At 37.6% G+C, this 15,751-nt stretch overlaps 1 protein-coding gene and 3 gene segments (V, D, J or C); 2 read left to right on the top strand and 2 right to left on the bottom strand.

Moving 5' to 3' along the window:
- The window catches only part of LOC141783884 (immunoglobulin kappa light chain-like), a 203,016-nt gene that overhangs the window by 143,204 nt on the left and 44,061 nt on the right, over positions 1 to 15,751 (bottom strand). The gene's annotated exons all lie outside the window — the stretch shown is intronic.
- Positions 1 to 15,751, bottom strand: part of LOC141783883 (Ig kappa chain V-III region MOPC 63-like) — a 172,987-nt gene that overhangs the window by 120,088 nt on the left and 37,148 nt on the right.
- Positions 3,792 to 6,272, top strand: LOC141784022 (Ig lambda-1 chain C region-like). The segment is given in 2 exon segments: positions 3,792 to 3,828; positions 5,703 to 6,272. Coding segments are annotated over 2 exon segments (357 nt in total).
- LOC141783886 (Ig lambda-1 chain C region-like) lies at positions 12,581 to 14,727 on the top strand. The segment is given in 1 exon segment: positions 12,581 to 14,727. A coding segment is annotated over 1 exon segment (393 nt).

The raw sequence follows: 15,751 nt of genomic DNA, 5'->3' as shown, positions 1-15,751 counted from the left end.
ACCTTCTCAGTTCACTGGAGGATCAGCTGACGATGCAAAGCCTCCTCTCTATGGAAATCATTTCTCTGCTCTCAACACACTGAAGGCAACGTGGGACACTAAATCAGGAGGAATACTGCTTGGATTTACACCATCTATCATCTGAATGGATAATAGAAGAAACATATTTATATTAGAAGTGCAGTTGAGGATTTAAGGATGAGTTTGTGTCCACTGTGGTTGGTATGATATGTCTGTTTGTCTGCCTTTAATCTACTGACAGGGTTTACTGGAGATAAATAACACATTTCAAATCTGTTTAATATGAGTTTATAAGTTATTATTAGTATTAAAAAGCATCATGTTCATTTAACCATGTAGCAACTGATATAAAACTGTGAAAAAATTACTTTGTTACAAGGAGACTGTGATCGTTTCTCTGTCTGGTGTAGAAACGTAAAGCAAAATTAAATAAGTATTCTTCTTCATACAATCATTTTCAATTCAGTGTGCATGCTGCTTTCTTATATGGATCTTCTGCATGTTATGTTCAATACTTTTCAAAGTAAACTGAATTTTAGTTTAGTTTCACTCCAAAATGAACTTTTCATTCATCAGAAATGTGGCATGAACAATAAACCATCATTAAATAAAACTGTCGATTATAATAAATGAGTGTGTTTGTATTTATTTTATAACATATTTATTATGGAAAAATACCTTCTTGGTCATCTCAGTATCAAACCTCATATACTATACCTTTTAGTGTATCAGGTTTATATAAATAGTACTTTGTTAGTGGTTGTATTTTTTTTACTACTTTGTGATATTTTGAAAGGAAAGGCTCTGTTTAGAAAATGAAATATTTTGGATTTTTAAAATGAAAAATGGTAAATTGGAATATTCTGTTACATTAGATTGTTTTGTGCAGCTGTTGGTAGAAACACTTTTCAACATGTTTTGATATCAGTGGCTAAAGTCCAACAAGAGTTTAACCTCCCCAGTTTACTCATAAAGAGACTGAATGACAAGATTATAAGTTTAAATTGTGTATATGAAGAGCGTCTGTGAGTTTATTCCAGTTTTATTTAGATTCATTGTGGTTCTGCTTGATGACTCTTGTGTTGTGTTCACTGGACCAGTTCTCCTCATCACAGTCTCTTCACCAACCCTCTGCACCTGCAGCAGGCCGGTTTCACTTCAGTCAAACTGAAGGAGGTTTTTGTACGGCTCTAAATCACTGTGTGAACACATCGCCAGTATGGAGGCCCAGACAGTAGTAATCTCCAGCATCGTCAGTCTGAACACCTGTGATGGTTAAAGTGTAGTGAGAACCAGATCTACTGCCTCTGAATCGAGACGCAGTCCCTGAGAAGAGATTCGATGTATAGTATATAAGGAGTTTGGGAGCCTGTCCAGGTTTCTGAAGGTACCAACTGAGGTCAGCACCAATATCTGAACTCCCTGTGGCGCTGATGCTCACGGTCCCTCCAACACTAACAGACTTGGATTTGTCAGCCTGAGTCAGAAACTTGTTTGCAGAAGTCTCTGAAATGAGAAATGAAATATAAACCTTTAGAATCAGCAGTTTAGATGATAATAAATTAGACATCAATTAAAGCCACAATGTCAGATACATTTTCAGAATCTCTCACCCTGACTCAGAAAACCCAACACGACAATCAGAGTTATTGACAACATCATCCTGATGCAGTTTTCAGTGTGAGTGAATGAAAACAGTTCAGACTCTCTGTGACATGAGAACTTAAACTGTGAGGAGCAGTGATGCAGTAAAAACATGCAAAAATAAATTGAAGAAGGCAAACCCACACCTGTTCTTGTGAAACTGAAAGGGAGAGATGAGGTGGAGTAAGTCGAGGCTCCGTCTCCCTGTGGACTGACTAAGAACATGTAGAAACTTTAGACTCTCTGTTCCTCATCTCTCTGCTGTTTCTGTCTTTGCAAAGTTTCCCAAAGGTCCTAAATAGATGCAGGCTGCTCTCTGCTGGCTGTCCAGGTTCACAACAACTCTGGCTAACTCTTAGCTCTTTTCATGATTGTGTACTTCAGTCTGTTAATACAGATGGGTCAGGGGTCACGTAATTTTTATTTTTAAAAAGAACGCAGCAAAGGTGCCCTCTGGATACCTCTATGGTAGATAAAATATGATAAAGTATAAGGAAAAGTCTAAGTATACTTGGCTCATACTGACAAGTTTACGATACGATACAACTTTATTGTCAGTTTGCACTAAATTAATTTTGCATCCATAGGCAGCTCAGTTTGAGAAAAATTATACAATAGACATACTGTTACCATAAACAAACAGACAAGTAAGACCCATCAGACAAAAAACAAAACACATCACCATTATTCATACATAACTCATAATAAAATGACCATCTGTCCTCTGGATTTACATGTCTTTAGCAGCACATTAATTATTATTAAACAACAAGATGGACTGATGGACAAAAGCGTTCTTTAGCCTGATGCAGGTTAAATGTAGGGACTCTGAATCGCCTCTTGGACGGCAGAAGTTGATATTCCCCATTTAAAACATGTAAGGGATCAGAAGAGATGCTGTTGGCCTGTCTGAGCATGCTCTTGTTGTGAGCTGCTTGAAAGGAGGCTGTCACAGGTTGGCCAATGATCTTCGCGCAGATTTTGATTTGGCTATAAAGTTTAGTTTTACGTTTTACAGATAGACTACTGAGCCAGGCTGTGCTGCAGTACAACAGGACACTCTGAATCACTGAACTGAAAAATAGAAAAATAATCTGTCTACTGGCTCCAAATGATCTGAGTCTGTGAAGAAAGTAAATGATCTGCTGTATCTTCTTACAGGTAAATTCAATGTGAGGGGTGCATGATAGGGTGGAGTCTATCATAACTCAGGTATTTGTATGAAGAGACCTGTTTAATTTCTACATGGTGAATTGTAACTGGAGGCAGCTGACATTCAGGAGGAAGTATATGTACAGAAGTATATCTTAAGTATATCTCTGATAAGTACATAAAAAGTGATGTTGCTGTGTTATTTTAAGTTTCAAATAAATATACTAATAGCACACTTGAATAGACTTCTATTTGGTAAGGGAATACAGGTCACACTTCCTGGTTTGGGGTCGAGACACAAGAACAGCCAGTAGCTTGTTTAAACACGATGGCTAGAGTCAAAAGCAAAATATTTTAAAGCCCAGAAATGAGAGCAAAATTGGGATTGGCTTTGAGTTAGGTGGTGTTGGATGAAAAAAAGTACTTTAAAAAAAATCCAGATTATCTGAATTGGGGCATAAACAACACTTTTGCAATCTTAGTCTCTGTCACTGTGAAGGATGGTCAGGGAGCCAATGAAGCAATAGAACATAAGAAACTAGAGGAGAAGTCTCTGCTCCAATCTGAGAATGGTAAACGTTATACTTTGAAGTGAGAAGCAGAATTAAAAATAAGGTGTGTGCTTGGTGAGGTTCCTGTCAGCTCTGTGTTCAGTGGTCTGTGTCAGAGTCTCTTCCTCTTCAGCAGCTGCAGTCGGTTCCTGCTGTAACAGCTCAGTGTCTCTGCAGTCGGACTGAGGGAGGTTTTTGTACGACTACAAATCACTGTGTGAACACTGGTCCGCTATGGACACTCTTACAGTAATAAACTGCTGCGTCTTCAGTCTGAACTCCACTGATGGTCAAAGTGAAATCAGAGCTGCTTCCACTGCCACTAAACCGAGCTGCTGTTCCTGAATGTCTTATGCTCACATGTCTTATTAGGAGCTTTGGAGGCTGTCCAGGTTTCTGTTGATACCAAAACATACATTGACCATGAGTACACCCTCCAACAGCTTGGCTGGTCTTACAGGTGAGAGAGACGGTGGATCCTGGAGTAGATGTCACTACTGGAGGCTGAGTCACAGTCACCTGACCGCTGCATCCTGCAGACAAAAACAAGTCATTCATTTATCAGCAGAAATAAATGAGAGAAAAGGCAGCACATCATGTCTGAAATGTTGCTGAGTGAATGAACCTGTAAAACAGCAGCAGGCCAGCGTCCAGATGAGGATGGTGATGAGAGTCATGCTGGTTGTGCTTTCTGCTGTGTTGACTGACACATCTGAGTCCTGCAGTGTTGAACTCACAGGACTATAAACCTTCTCAGTTCACTGGAGGATCAGCTGACGATGCAAAGCCTCCTCTCTATGGAAATCATTTCTCTGCTCTCAACACACTGAAGGCAACGTGGGACACTAAATCAGGAGGAATACTGCTTGGATTTACACCATCTATCATCTGAATGGATAATAGCAGAAACATATTTATATCAGAAGTGCAGTTGAGGATTTAAGGATGAGTTTGTGTCCACTGTGGTTGGTATGATATGTCTGTTTGTCTGCCTTTATCTACTGACAGGGTTTACTGTAGATAAATAACACATTTCAGTTCTGCTTAATATGAGTTTATGACTTATTATTATTATTAAAAAGCATCATGTTCATTTAACCATGTAGCAACTGATATAAAACTGCGAAAAATGACTTTGTTACAAGGAGACTGTGATCGTTTCTCTGTCTGGTGTAGAAAAGTAAAGAAAAATTAAATAACTAATCTTCATTTATACAATAATTTCAATTGATATCATTAATTTTATATGTATGGATTCAATAAAGTATAATTGTTTATGTGTTAATTGAGGAAGCAGAGAGTATTTTCAGTGGATAGATGCTTGGTCACAGTGCAGGAGGTTTTTGTACGGCCACTTAATGAGTTTGTATCACTGTGGTTGACTTTTGGTGGAGGAACCAAACTCATCATTAACTGTAAGTACCAGAGATTTATAATTTATACAACTTGAAATATTCTTTTAATACTAACTTTTGCATCCGAATTTTATAAAACAAAAAATATTTTGGATAACTTACATGTGGATATTATTTTTTGCTGTCTATTAAGCTTGGCTGATATTGAAGTTGAGGAAAACATTTATATTAATATTCTTTTAGTATTAAAGAAGATGTTATGGTGAAATATATGCAGAATCATTTTCGCTTTTTTCCAATAAGATATTTGTTTAATAAAGTTTGGTTGTAAATTTGTTCTGCAGGAACATTTTAACATTCAGAAAATAACAGCAAAATTGAATTTTAAGTTATTTATGTTTTATGTTTTATTGTAACATTTAAACGATTGTTAGGTATAAAAACTGTTGCAAATGTTGTTAAAACTAATTTATGAGTTCATATGTTCAGTTAGTATCGCTGTAGTTTGACTTCACAGTTCGTTAGTTTAAAGTGGTAAAAAGGAAGTGAAACAGACAGATGATAAAGTCTTTAACTGAATACAGATGTTACATTTGCATCGCAGCGATGAATCATTTACTGTCACACATTATAAAGAAGATAGAAAGATTTAATTTAATAATCATTAATACAATGTTCCCATTTAAAATCACAGATAAGTCATGTTGCATATTAATTATTAGATATATAAGAAGAGTTCCACAGTAGAAGATTCATTACTTTAAATAAAAAACAAAGTTTTACTATTGTGTTTTATATGTTAACTCCTCATTTCCTGCCATGTCTCAGCTCCTCTCCTCTGTCTGATCACAGTATCATGCACACAGCTGATCCACAGTAGTGTTAACCTCTGTCAGGTATCATAACTGTCTCATGTCCAGCTGTCTGTCCTACAGTGGAAGTTCATCTGCTCCTTGTGTGTCTCTGCTCTCCCCTCCAGCTGGCACCATGGTCAGGCCCTCAGTCTCTCTGCTTCCCCCCTCCTCTGAGCAGCTCTCTGGGGGCTCGGCCACGCTGGCCTGCCTGCTGACCGGCTACTCTCCTCAGGGAGCCGTGGTGAGCTGGCAGGTGGACGGTACGGAGGTGACGGAGGGGGTCCTGAGCAGCTCAGAGGAGGAGAAGAGCGGCCGCTACAGCAGCAGCAGCACCCTGAGCCTGAGCCAGGAGCGCTGGATGGAAGGAGAGCTGTACTCCTGCAGGGTCCTCCATCAGGGCCACAGCCAGACCCAGTCCCTCCACAGGAGCCAGTGTAAGGGCTAGAGGGGCCGGCTGAAGCCCAGGACAGGAGCTCTGTGTGGGGGGGAGCAGCTCTGATCAATAGCAGTTTGAATGCTTGTAGAGGAAACTGAAGCTTTGTGTGACAGAGAACAACACTGCTGTAAAGTGTTGGACAACAACAACTTAGAGAGGAATGTGTGTCGCTCAGCAGCTTCATGTGAGTGAGCTTAATAACTGTCATGTTGATCACTGATGTTGTTGCTAATAAAGATTTCACTGATACATAACTTCATGAAGTGTTTGCTCTTTTATTTTATGAAGAGTAGAAAGAAATTAACTGGTTTTATAACTTCAACTGATTCTCCTCTCTGTGGAAAATTAAAACCCTCACGACAAAGTAGTATACTTAGAGTTTATTTTATGAAATTAAGTAAAGTTCAAGTATACTACAAGTGAATAGGTACACTCTTAGTTTAATAGTTATATACTTGTAGCCCACTTTTTAGTTTATGAAAGTTCACTTTGTATACTTTAATTTATAGTACTTAGTTAATGATTTATATGTATTACATAAAGAGACTTGCTCCTTTTGCTATTTGACTTGATGTTTTGTGATGATAAAAAAAGAAATACATTTTTCTCACACGTCTCCACGGTGAACGAAGAATCCAACAACGTAGAAAATTCTTGATGAATTGAAGTAAATTCATATCAAAACATTCATTTACAAACTCTCAAACACTTTAATAGGCTACTCTATCAAAAAGTTAGTACAACTACCAGTCAAGTATACCTGTTCTGTAGGCCTATAAGGCAAGAACACTTAATTATACTTTTCTTAAGTATATCTCGATCAAAAGATTAAGTAAACGTATAATCCAAGTATGCTACGCTTTTCTGTAATTGTCTGTATAAGCTAAGTATACTTAATTATATCTCTGATAAGTACATACAAATTAAACTGAAAGTATACTCTCTCTCTCTCAAGTTTAAAATAAGTATACAAATAGCACACTTGCTTTGGATTCATCATATAAACATCAAAATTTCTCCTTTGTAAATTGGTATAAAGAGTGATATTACATCACAGTAAAGAAAAGTAAATAATATATTTTTTTTTATTAAAAACACTTGGAGAATAATGTGAACTTGATTTTTAGGTAGGAATAAATCATGACTCAAATATGTGATCAGGCAACATTTGTCTCTTTAGCTGAGAGTAAATGTGAACAGAACATGATGTGTTATTAGATATTTTAATAATGTTTTTAATGAAGTTATTAGTGTGAATGTGTAGTGTGTGCTTGGTGAGGTTCCTGTCAGCTCTGTGTTCAGTGGTCTGTGTCAGAGTCTCTTCCTCTTCAGCAGCTGCAGTCGGTTCCTGCTGTAACAGCTCAGTGTCTCTGCAGTCGGACTGAAGAAGGTTTTTGTACGACTACAAATCACTGTGTGAACACACCACCGCTATGGTAACTCTGACAGTAATAAACTGCTGCGTCTTCAGTCAGAACTCCACTGATGGTCAAAGTGAAGTCAGAGCTGCTTCCACTGCCACTAAACCGAGCTGCTGTTCCTGATTCACGTGTGCTCGCATATTTTATTAGAAGCTTTGGAGTCTGTCCAGATTTCTGTTGATACCAGAACATACAATCACCATAACTACTGGATCTGTAAACAGCCTGGTTGGTCTTACAGGTGAGAGAGACGGTGGATCCTGGAGTAGATGTCACTACTGGAGGCTGAGTCACAGTCACCTGACCGCTGCATCCTGCAGACAAAAACAAATCATTCATTTATCAGCAGAAATAAATGAGAGAAAAGGCAGCACATCATGTCTGAAATGTTGCTGAGTGAATGAACCTGTAAAACAGCAGCAGGCCAGCGTCCAGATGAGGATGGTGATGAGAGTCATGCTGGTTGTGCTTTCTGCTGTGTTGACTGACACATCTGAGTCCTGCAGTGTTGAACTCACAGGACTATAAACCTTCTCAGTTCACTGGAGGATCAGCTGACGATGCAAAGCCTCCTCTCTATGGAAATCATTTCTCTGCTCTCAACACACTGAAGGCAACGTGGGACACTAAATCAGGAGGAATACTGCTTGGATTTACACCATCTATCATCTGAATGGATAATAGAAGAAACATATTTATATTAGAAGTTTATTAATAAGCATCATGTTCATTCAACCATGTAGCAACTGATATAAAACGGTAAAAAAATGACTTTGTTACAAGGAGACTGTGATCGTTTCTCTGTCTGGTGTAGAAAAGTAAAGAAAAAATAAATAATTAATCTTCTTTATACAATAATTTTCATTTCAGTGTGCATGCTGCTTTCTTATATGGATCTTCTGCATGTTATGTTCAATACTTTTCAAAATAAACTGAATTTTAGTTTAGTTTCACTCCAACATGAACTGTTCATTCATCAGAAATGTGGCATGAACAATAAACCATCATTGAATAAAACTGTGGATTAGTCACTGTCTTTGTATTTCCTTTATTATATATTTATTATGAAAAATATAGTCTTGGTCATCTCAGTATCAAACATCGTATACTATACCTTTTAGTATATCAGGTTTACATAAATAGTACTTTGTTAGTGGTTGTATTTTTTGTACTTCTTTGTGATATTTTGAAAGGAAAGGCTCTGTTTAGAAAATGAAATATTTTGGATTTTTAAAATGAAGAATAGTAAATTGGAATTTTCTTTTACATTAGATTGTTTTGTGCAGCTGTTGGTAGAAACACTTTTCAACATGTTTTGATATCAGTGGCTATAGTCCAACAAGAGAACAAGAGTTTATCCTCCCCAGTTTACTCATAGAGAGACTGAATGACAAGATTATGAGTTTAAACTGTATATGGAAGAGTGTCTGTGAGTTTGTTCTAGTTTTATTTAGATTCATTGTGGTTCTGCTTGATGACTCTTGTGTTGTGTTCACTGGACCAGTTCTCCTCATCACAGTCTCTTCACCAACCCTCTGCACCTGCAGCAGGCCGGTTTCACTTCAGTCAAACTGAAGGAGGTTTTTGTACGGCTCTAAATCACTGTGTGAACACATAGCTACCATGGTAGCCCAGACAGTAGTAATCTCCAGCATCGTCAGTCTGAACACCTGTGATGGTTAAAGTGTAGTCAGAACCAGAGCTACTGCCACTGAATCGAGACGCAGTCCCTGAGAAGAGATTCGATGTATAGTATATAAGGAGTTTGGGAGCCTGTCCAGGTTTCTGAAGGTACCAACTGAGATCAGCACCAATATCTGAACTCCCTGTGGCGCTGATGCTCACGGTCCCTCCAACACTAACAGACTTGAATTTGTCAGCCTGAGTCAGAAACTTGTTTGCAGAAGTCTCTGAAATGAGAAATGAAATATAAACCTTGAGAATCAACAGTTTAGATGATAATAAATTAGACATCAATTAAAGCCACAATGTCAGATACATTTTCAGAATCTCTCACCCTGACTCAGAAAACCCAACACGACAATCAGAGTTATTGACAACATCATCCTGATGCAGTTTTCAGTGTGAGTGCATGAAAACAGTTCAGACTCTCTGTGACAGGAGAACTTAAACTGTGAGGAGCAGTGACGCATTAAAAAAATGCAAAAATACATTTAAGAAGGCAAACACACACCTGTTCTTGTGAAACTGAAAGGGAGAGATGAGGTGGAGTAGGTAGAGGCTCCGTCTCCCTGTGGACTGACTAAGAACATGTAGAAACTTTAGACTCTCTGTTCCTCATCTCTCTGCTGTTTCTGTCTTTGCAAAGTTTCCCAAAGGTCATAAATAGGCTGCTCTCTGCTGGCTGTCCAGGTTCACAACAACTTTGGCTAACTCTTAGCTCTTTTCATGATCGTGTACTTCAGTCTGTTAATCCAGATGCTTCAGCTGTGACACTGTGGTCTTGTGGGGTTAGGGGTCAGATCATGTGTAAAAAAAAAAGAAAAGTGCAGCAATGGTGCCCTCTGCTGGCTGTGCAGGTTCACAACAACTCCAGATTGACATGAGATTGATTTTGTATTCAGTCCTTTGCTCTTTTCTTGATCATGTACTTCAGGTCAGGGTCAGAGGTCAGATCATACAGGCTCTTACATTTGAGAAAACACGATCCAATATTCTCTTATTGGTTATCTCCTCAATTTAGTTTTTTTAAAACCCTCCGTCTTCTGGCTTTTATTTTTTCAATCAGTCCTCTTTCTTGTTAAGGGTTTTAAATGTATTATTTGCATGGTTTGAAGATTGATTGAAGAAGTGGTAACTATCCCTTAAAGGGACTAAAATTGCACATCTGTCTGTCCTGGAAGAGGGATCCCTCCTCTGTTGCTCTTCCTGATGTTTCTTCCATATTTTTTCCCTGTTAAAGGGGTTGTTTTGGGGGGAGTTTTTCCTCATTCGATGAGATGGCCATACTTAAAAGGACAGGGGGTTTTCCCCAAAAGATCCTTGAATAAGTTTAATGTCATCAAGCGTTCCCAAAACATCCGTGTGATCTCCACCAGCAGCTGCTGACAGGTTAAACTCCTCTGCAGCTCTGATACATTTCAGCTGAGATATGAGTCACTTCCTGTTAGGAAAGTTGATAAAATCCTTTCACTCTTCATCCTAAAAGAGGGAACAAACATGTGTCACTCTGAAAGCTTTTGTCTGGTTCAGACTGATTTCCTCCTCTGACACGTTTTGATGAATTCAGGCTCTGATCAGCTCTGAGTGTCTTTATGAAACAGACTGATCCTGGTTCAGTTTGTTAGGCTCATTCAAGACAGGCTTTTCACAATAAGAGAAACAGTCCTCTGAGGGTTGACAGAAGGAAAACATCAACAGTCCCAGTGGGACCAGGTATACGTCACTCAGGTGTGTGTGTGCGTGTCTGATGAATGTGTCTGTGGTTTCATTGGTCTAAACAACAAAAACTATTATTCATCCTTTCGCATCAATTTCAAATTGACGAAGTTCGAATCTCCATCATCGATCAACAAGGAAGTAACAGAGAACAAGTCCATGTGTTTTGTTATGACTTTACATGATCTGCAGTGTTTTACTCTGCAGACTGTTCAACTGACTCTGCATGTGATAGAGGAGCTGATCATGTTACATCGGCTATTATCTATGGTTATTATACAGTAAACCTGCCTTGTTAAGGCTTTTTACTTGATCATCTGCATGCTTTCACTTAAAATTTGTAGCTACCTTGGAACGTTCACCTTAATTAGAAATCCATTTAAGTTTTTTTGAAGTGTAAAATGTACAACATGACATTACACACATCTCCACGGTGAACGAAGAAATTCTTGATGAATTGAAGTAAATTCATATCAAAACATTCTTTTACAAACTCTCACACACTTTAATAGGATACTCTATCAAAAAGTTAGTACGACTACAAGCCAAGTATTCTTTTCTGTAGGCCTATAAGGGAAGACCACTTAATTATACTTTTCTTAAGTATATTTCAATCAAAAGATTAAGTACAAGTATAATCCAAGTATACTATACATAAGTATATCTCTGATAAGTACATAAAAAGTAAACTGAAAGTATCCATTCTCTCTCTCTCAAGTTTTAAATAAGTACAGTATACTAATAGCACACTTGCTTAAAGATTCATCATGTAAATATCAATATTATATTTTTTAAATTAGTATAGAGAGTGATATTACATTATAGTAAAGAAAAGTAAATAATACATCTTTTTTGGATTAAAAACAATGTGGAGAATAACAAGAACTTGATTTTTAGGGAGGAATACATCATGACTCAGATATGTGATCAGGCAACATTTGTTTCTTTAGCTGAGAGTAAATGTGAACAGAACATGATGTGTTATTAGATATTTTAATAATCTCTTTAATGAAGTTATTAGTGTGAATGTGTAGTGTGTGCTTGGTGAGGTTCATGTCAGCTCTGTGTTCAGTGGTCTGTGTCAGAGTCTCTTCCTCTTCAGCAGCTGCAGTCGGTTCCTGCTGTAACAGCTCAGTGTCTCTGCAGTCGGACTGAGGGAGGTTTTTGTACGACTACAAATCACTGTGTGAACACCCAAGCACTGTTTATGATAAGGGCACTCTGACAGTAATAAACTGCTGCGTCTTCAGTCTGAACTCCACTGATGGTCAAAGTGAAGTCAGAGCTGCTTCCACTGCCACTAAACCGAGCTGCTGTTCCTGATTCACGTGTGCTCGCAAGTTTTATTAGGAGTTTTGGAGGCTGTCCAGATTTCTGTTGATACCAGGACATAAAATGACCATAACTACTGTGGCTGTAAACAGCTTGGCTGGTCTTACAGGTGAGAGAGACGGTGGATCCTGGAGTAGATGTCACTACTGGAGGCTGAGTCACAGTCACCTGACCGCTGCATCCTGCAGACAAAAACAAATCATTCATTGATCAGCAGAAATAAATGAGAGAAAAGGCAGCACATCATGTCTGAAATGTTGCTGAGTGAATGAACCTGTAAAACAGCAGCAGGCCAGCGTCCAGATGAGGATGGTGATGAGAGTCATGCTGGTTGTGCTTTCTGCTGTGTTGACTGACACATCTGAGTCCTGCAGTGTTGAACTCACAGGACTATAAACCTTCTCAGTTCACTGGAGGATCAGCTGACGATGCAAAGCCTCCTCTCTATGGAAATCATTTCTCTGCTCTCAACACACTGAAGGCAACGTGGGACACTAAATCAGGAGGAATACTGCTTGGATTTACACCATCTATCATCTGAATGGATAATAGAAGAAACATATTTATATTAGAAGTGCAGTTGAGGATTTAAGGATGAGTTTGTGTCCACTGTGGTTGGTATGATATGTCTGTTTGTCTGCCTTTAATCTACTGACAGGGTTTACTGGAGATAAATAACATATTTCAGATCTGTTTAATATGAGTTTATGAGTTGTTATTATTATTAAAAAGCATCATGTTCATTTAACCATGTAGCAACTGATATAAAACTGTGAAAAAATGACTTTGTTACAAGGAGACTGTGATCGTTTCTCTGTCTGGTGAAGAAAAGTTAAGCAAAATTATATAATTAATCTTCATTTATACAACAATTTCCATCCATGTCATTAAATAGATCTTTGTGGATTCAATAAAATATAAATATTTCTGTGCTAATTGAGAAAGCAGAGAGTATTTTCAGTGGATAGATGCTTGTTCACAGTGCAGGAGGTTTTTGTACGGCCACTTAATGAGTTTGTATCACTGTGGGTGACTTTTGGTGTTGGAACCAAACTCATCATTAACTGTAAGTACCAGAGATTTATTATTTATACAACATGAAATATTCTTTTAATACTAAATTTTGCATCCGAATTTTATGAAATGAAAAATATTTTTGGATAATTTACATGTGGATATTATTTTTTGCTGTCTATTAATATTGGCTGGTATTGAAGTTTAGGAAAATATTAATATTAATATTCTTTTAGTATTAAAGAAGATGTTATGTTGAAATATATGCAGAATAATTTTTACTTTTTTCCAATAATATATTTGTTTAATAAAGTTTGGTTGTAAATTTGTTCTGCAGGAACATTTTAATGTTCAGAAAATAACAGCAAAATTTAATTTCAAGTTATTTATGTTTTATGTTTTACTGTAACATTTAAATGATTGTTAGGTATAAAAACTGTTGCAAATGTCGTTAAAACTAATTTAAGAGTTCATATGTTCATTTAGTATCGCTGTAGATTGACTTCACAGTTCGTTAGTTTAAAGTGGAGAAAAGGAAGTGAAACAGACAGATGATAAAGTCTTTAACTGAATACAGATGTTACATTTGCATCACAGCGATGAATCATTTACTGTCACACATTATAAAGAAGATTGAAAGATTTAATTTAATGATCATTAATACACTGTTCCCATATAAATTCACAGATAAATCATGTTGCATATTAATTATTAGATATTTATGAAGAGTTCCACAGTAGAAGATTCATTACTTTAAATAAAAAACAAAGTTTTACTATTGTGTTTTATATGTTAACTCATCATTTCCTGCCATGTGTCAGCTCCTCTCCTCTGTCTGATCACAGTATCATGCACACAGCTGATCCACAGTAGTGTTAACCTCTGTCAGGTATCATAACTGTCTCATGTCCAGCTGTCTGTCCTACAGTGGAAGTTCATCTGCTCCTTGTGTGTCTCTGCTCTCCCCTCCAGCTGGCACCACGGTCAGGCCCTCAGTCTCTCTGCTTCCCCCCTCCTCTGAGCAGCTCTCTGGGGGCTCGGAGGAGGCCACGCTGGCCTGCCTGCTGACCGGCTACTCTCCTCAGGGAGCCGTGGTGAGCTGGCAGGTGGACGGTACGGAGGTGACGGAGGGGGTCCTGAGCAGCTCAGAGGAGGAGAAGAGCGGCCGCTACAGCAGCAGCAGCACCCTGAGCCTGAGCCAGGAGCGCTGGATGGAAGGAGAGCTGTACTCCTGCAGGGTCCTCCATCAGGGCCACAGCCAGACCCAGTCCCTCCACAGGAGCCAGTGTAAGGGCTAGAGGGGCCGGCTGAAGCCCAGGACAGGAGCTCTGTGTGGGGGGGAGCAGCTCTGATCAATAGCAGTTTGAATGCTTGTAGAGGAAACTGAAGCTTTGTGTGACAGAGAACAACACTGCTGTAAAGTGTTGGACAACAACAACTTAGAGAGGAATGTGTGTCGCTCAGCAGCTTCATGTGAGTGAGCTTAATAACTGTCATGTTGATCACTGATGTTGTTGCTAATAAAGATTTCACTGATACATAACTTCATGAAGTGTTTGCTCTTTTATTTTATGAAGAGTAGAAAGAAATTAACTGGTTTTATAACTTCAACTGATTCTCCTCTCTGTGGAAAATGAAAACCCTCACGACAAAGTAGTATACTTAGAGTTTATTTTATGAAGTTAAGTAAAGTTCAAGTATACTACAAGTGAATAGGTATACTCTTAGTTTAATAGTTATATACTTGTAGCCCACTTTTTAGTTTATGAAAGTACATTTTGTATACTTTAACTTATAGTACTTAACTAATGATTTATGTATTACATAAAGAGACTTGCTCCTTTTGCCATTTGACTTGATATTTTGTGATGATAAAAAAAAAAAAAAATTCTCACATGTCTCCACGGTGAACGAAGAATCCCAAAATGTAGAAAAGTCTTGATGAATTTAATTAAATTCATATCAAAACATTCGTTTACAAACTCTCACACACTTTAATAGGCTACTGTATCAAAAAGTTAGTACGAATACAAGCCAAGTTTACCTTTCTGTAGGCCTATAAGACAAGAACAATTAATTATACATTTCTTAAATATATCTCGATCAAAAGATTAAGTACAAGTATAAGCCAAGTACTATACTTTTCTGCAATTGTCTGTATAAGCTAAGTATACTTAAGTATATCTCTGATAAGTACATTAAAAAGTAAAATGAAAGTATAGTCTCTTGTTTTAAGTTTAAATTAAGTATACTAATAGCACACTTGAATAAACTTCAATTTGGTAAGGGAAGCTTTGAATTCATCATGTAAATATCAATATTTATATTTTTTAAATTGGTATAGAGAGTGATATTACATTATAGTAAAGAAAAGTAAATAATACATATTTTTTTTATTTAAAAAAACGTGGAGAATAATGTGAACTTGATTTTTAGGGTGGCAGAAATCATGACTCAAATATGTGATCAGGCCAAATTTGTCTCTTTGGCTGAGAGTAAATGTGAACAGAACATGATGTGTTATTAGATATTTTAATAATGTTTTTAATGAAGTTATTAGTGTGAATGTGTA

This window comes from Sebastes fasciatus, chromosome 15, assembly GCF_043250625.1.
Source record: "Sebastes fasciatus isolate fSebFas1 chromosome 15, fSebFas1.pri, whole genome shotgun sequence".
Classification (NCBI taxonomy): Eukaryota; Metazoa; Chordata; class Actinopteri; order Perciformes; family Sebastidae; genus Sebastes; species Sebastes fasciatus.
The sequence above is the reverse complement of the archived record's forward strand: the minus strand, read 5'-3'. Positions and strand labels throughout refer to the sequence as shown.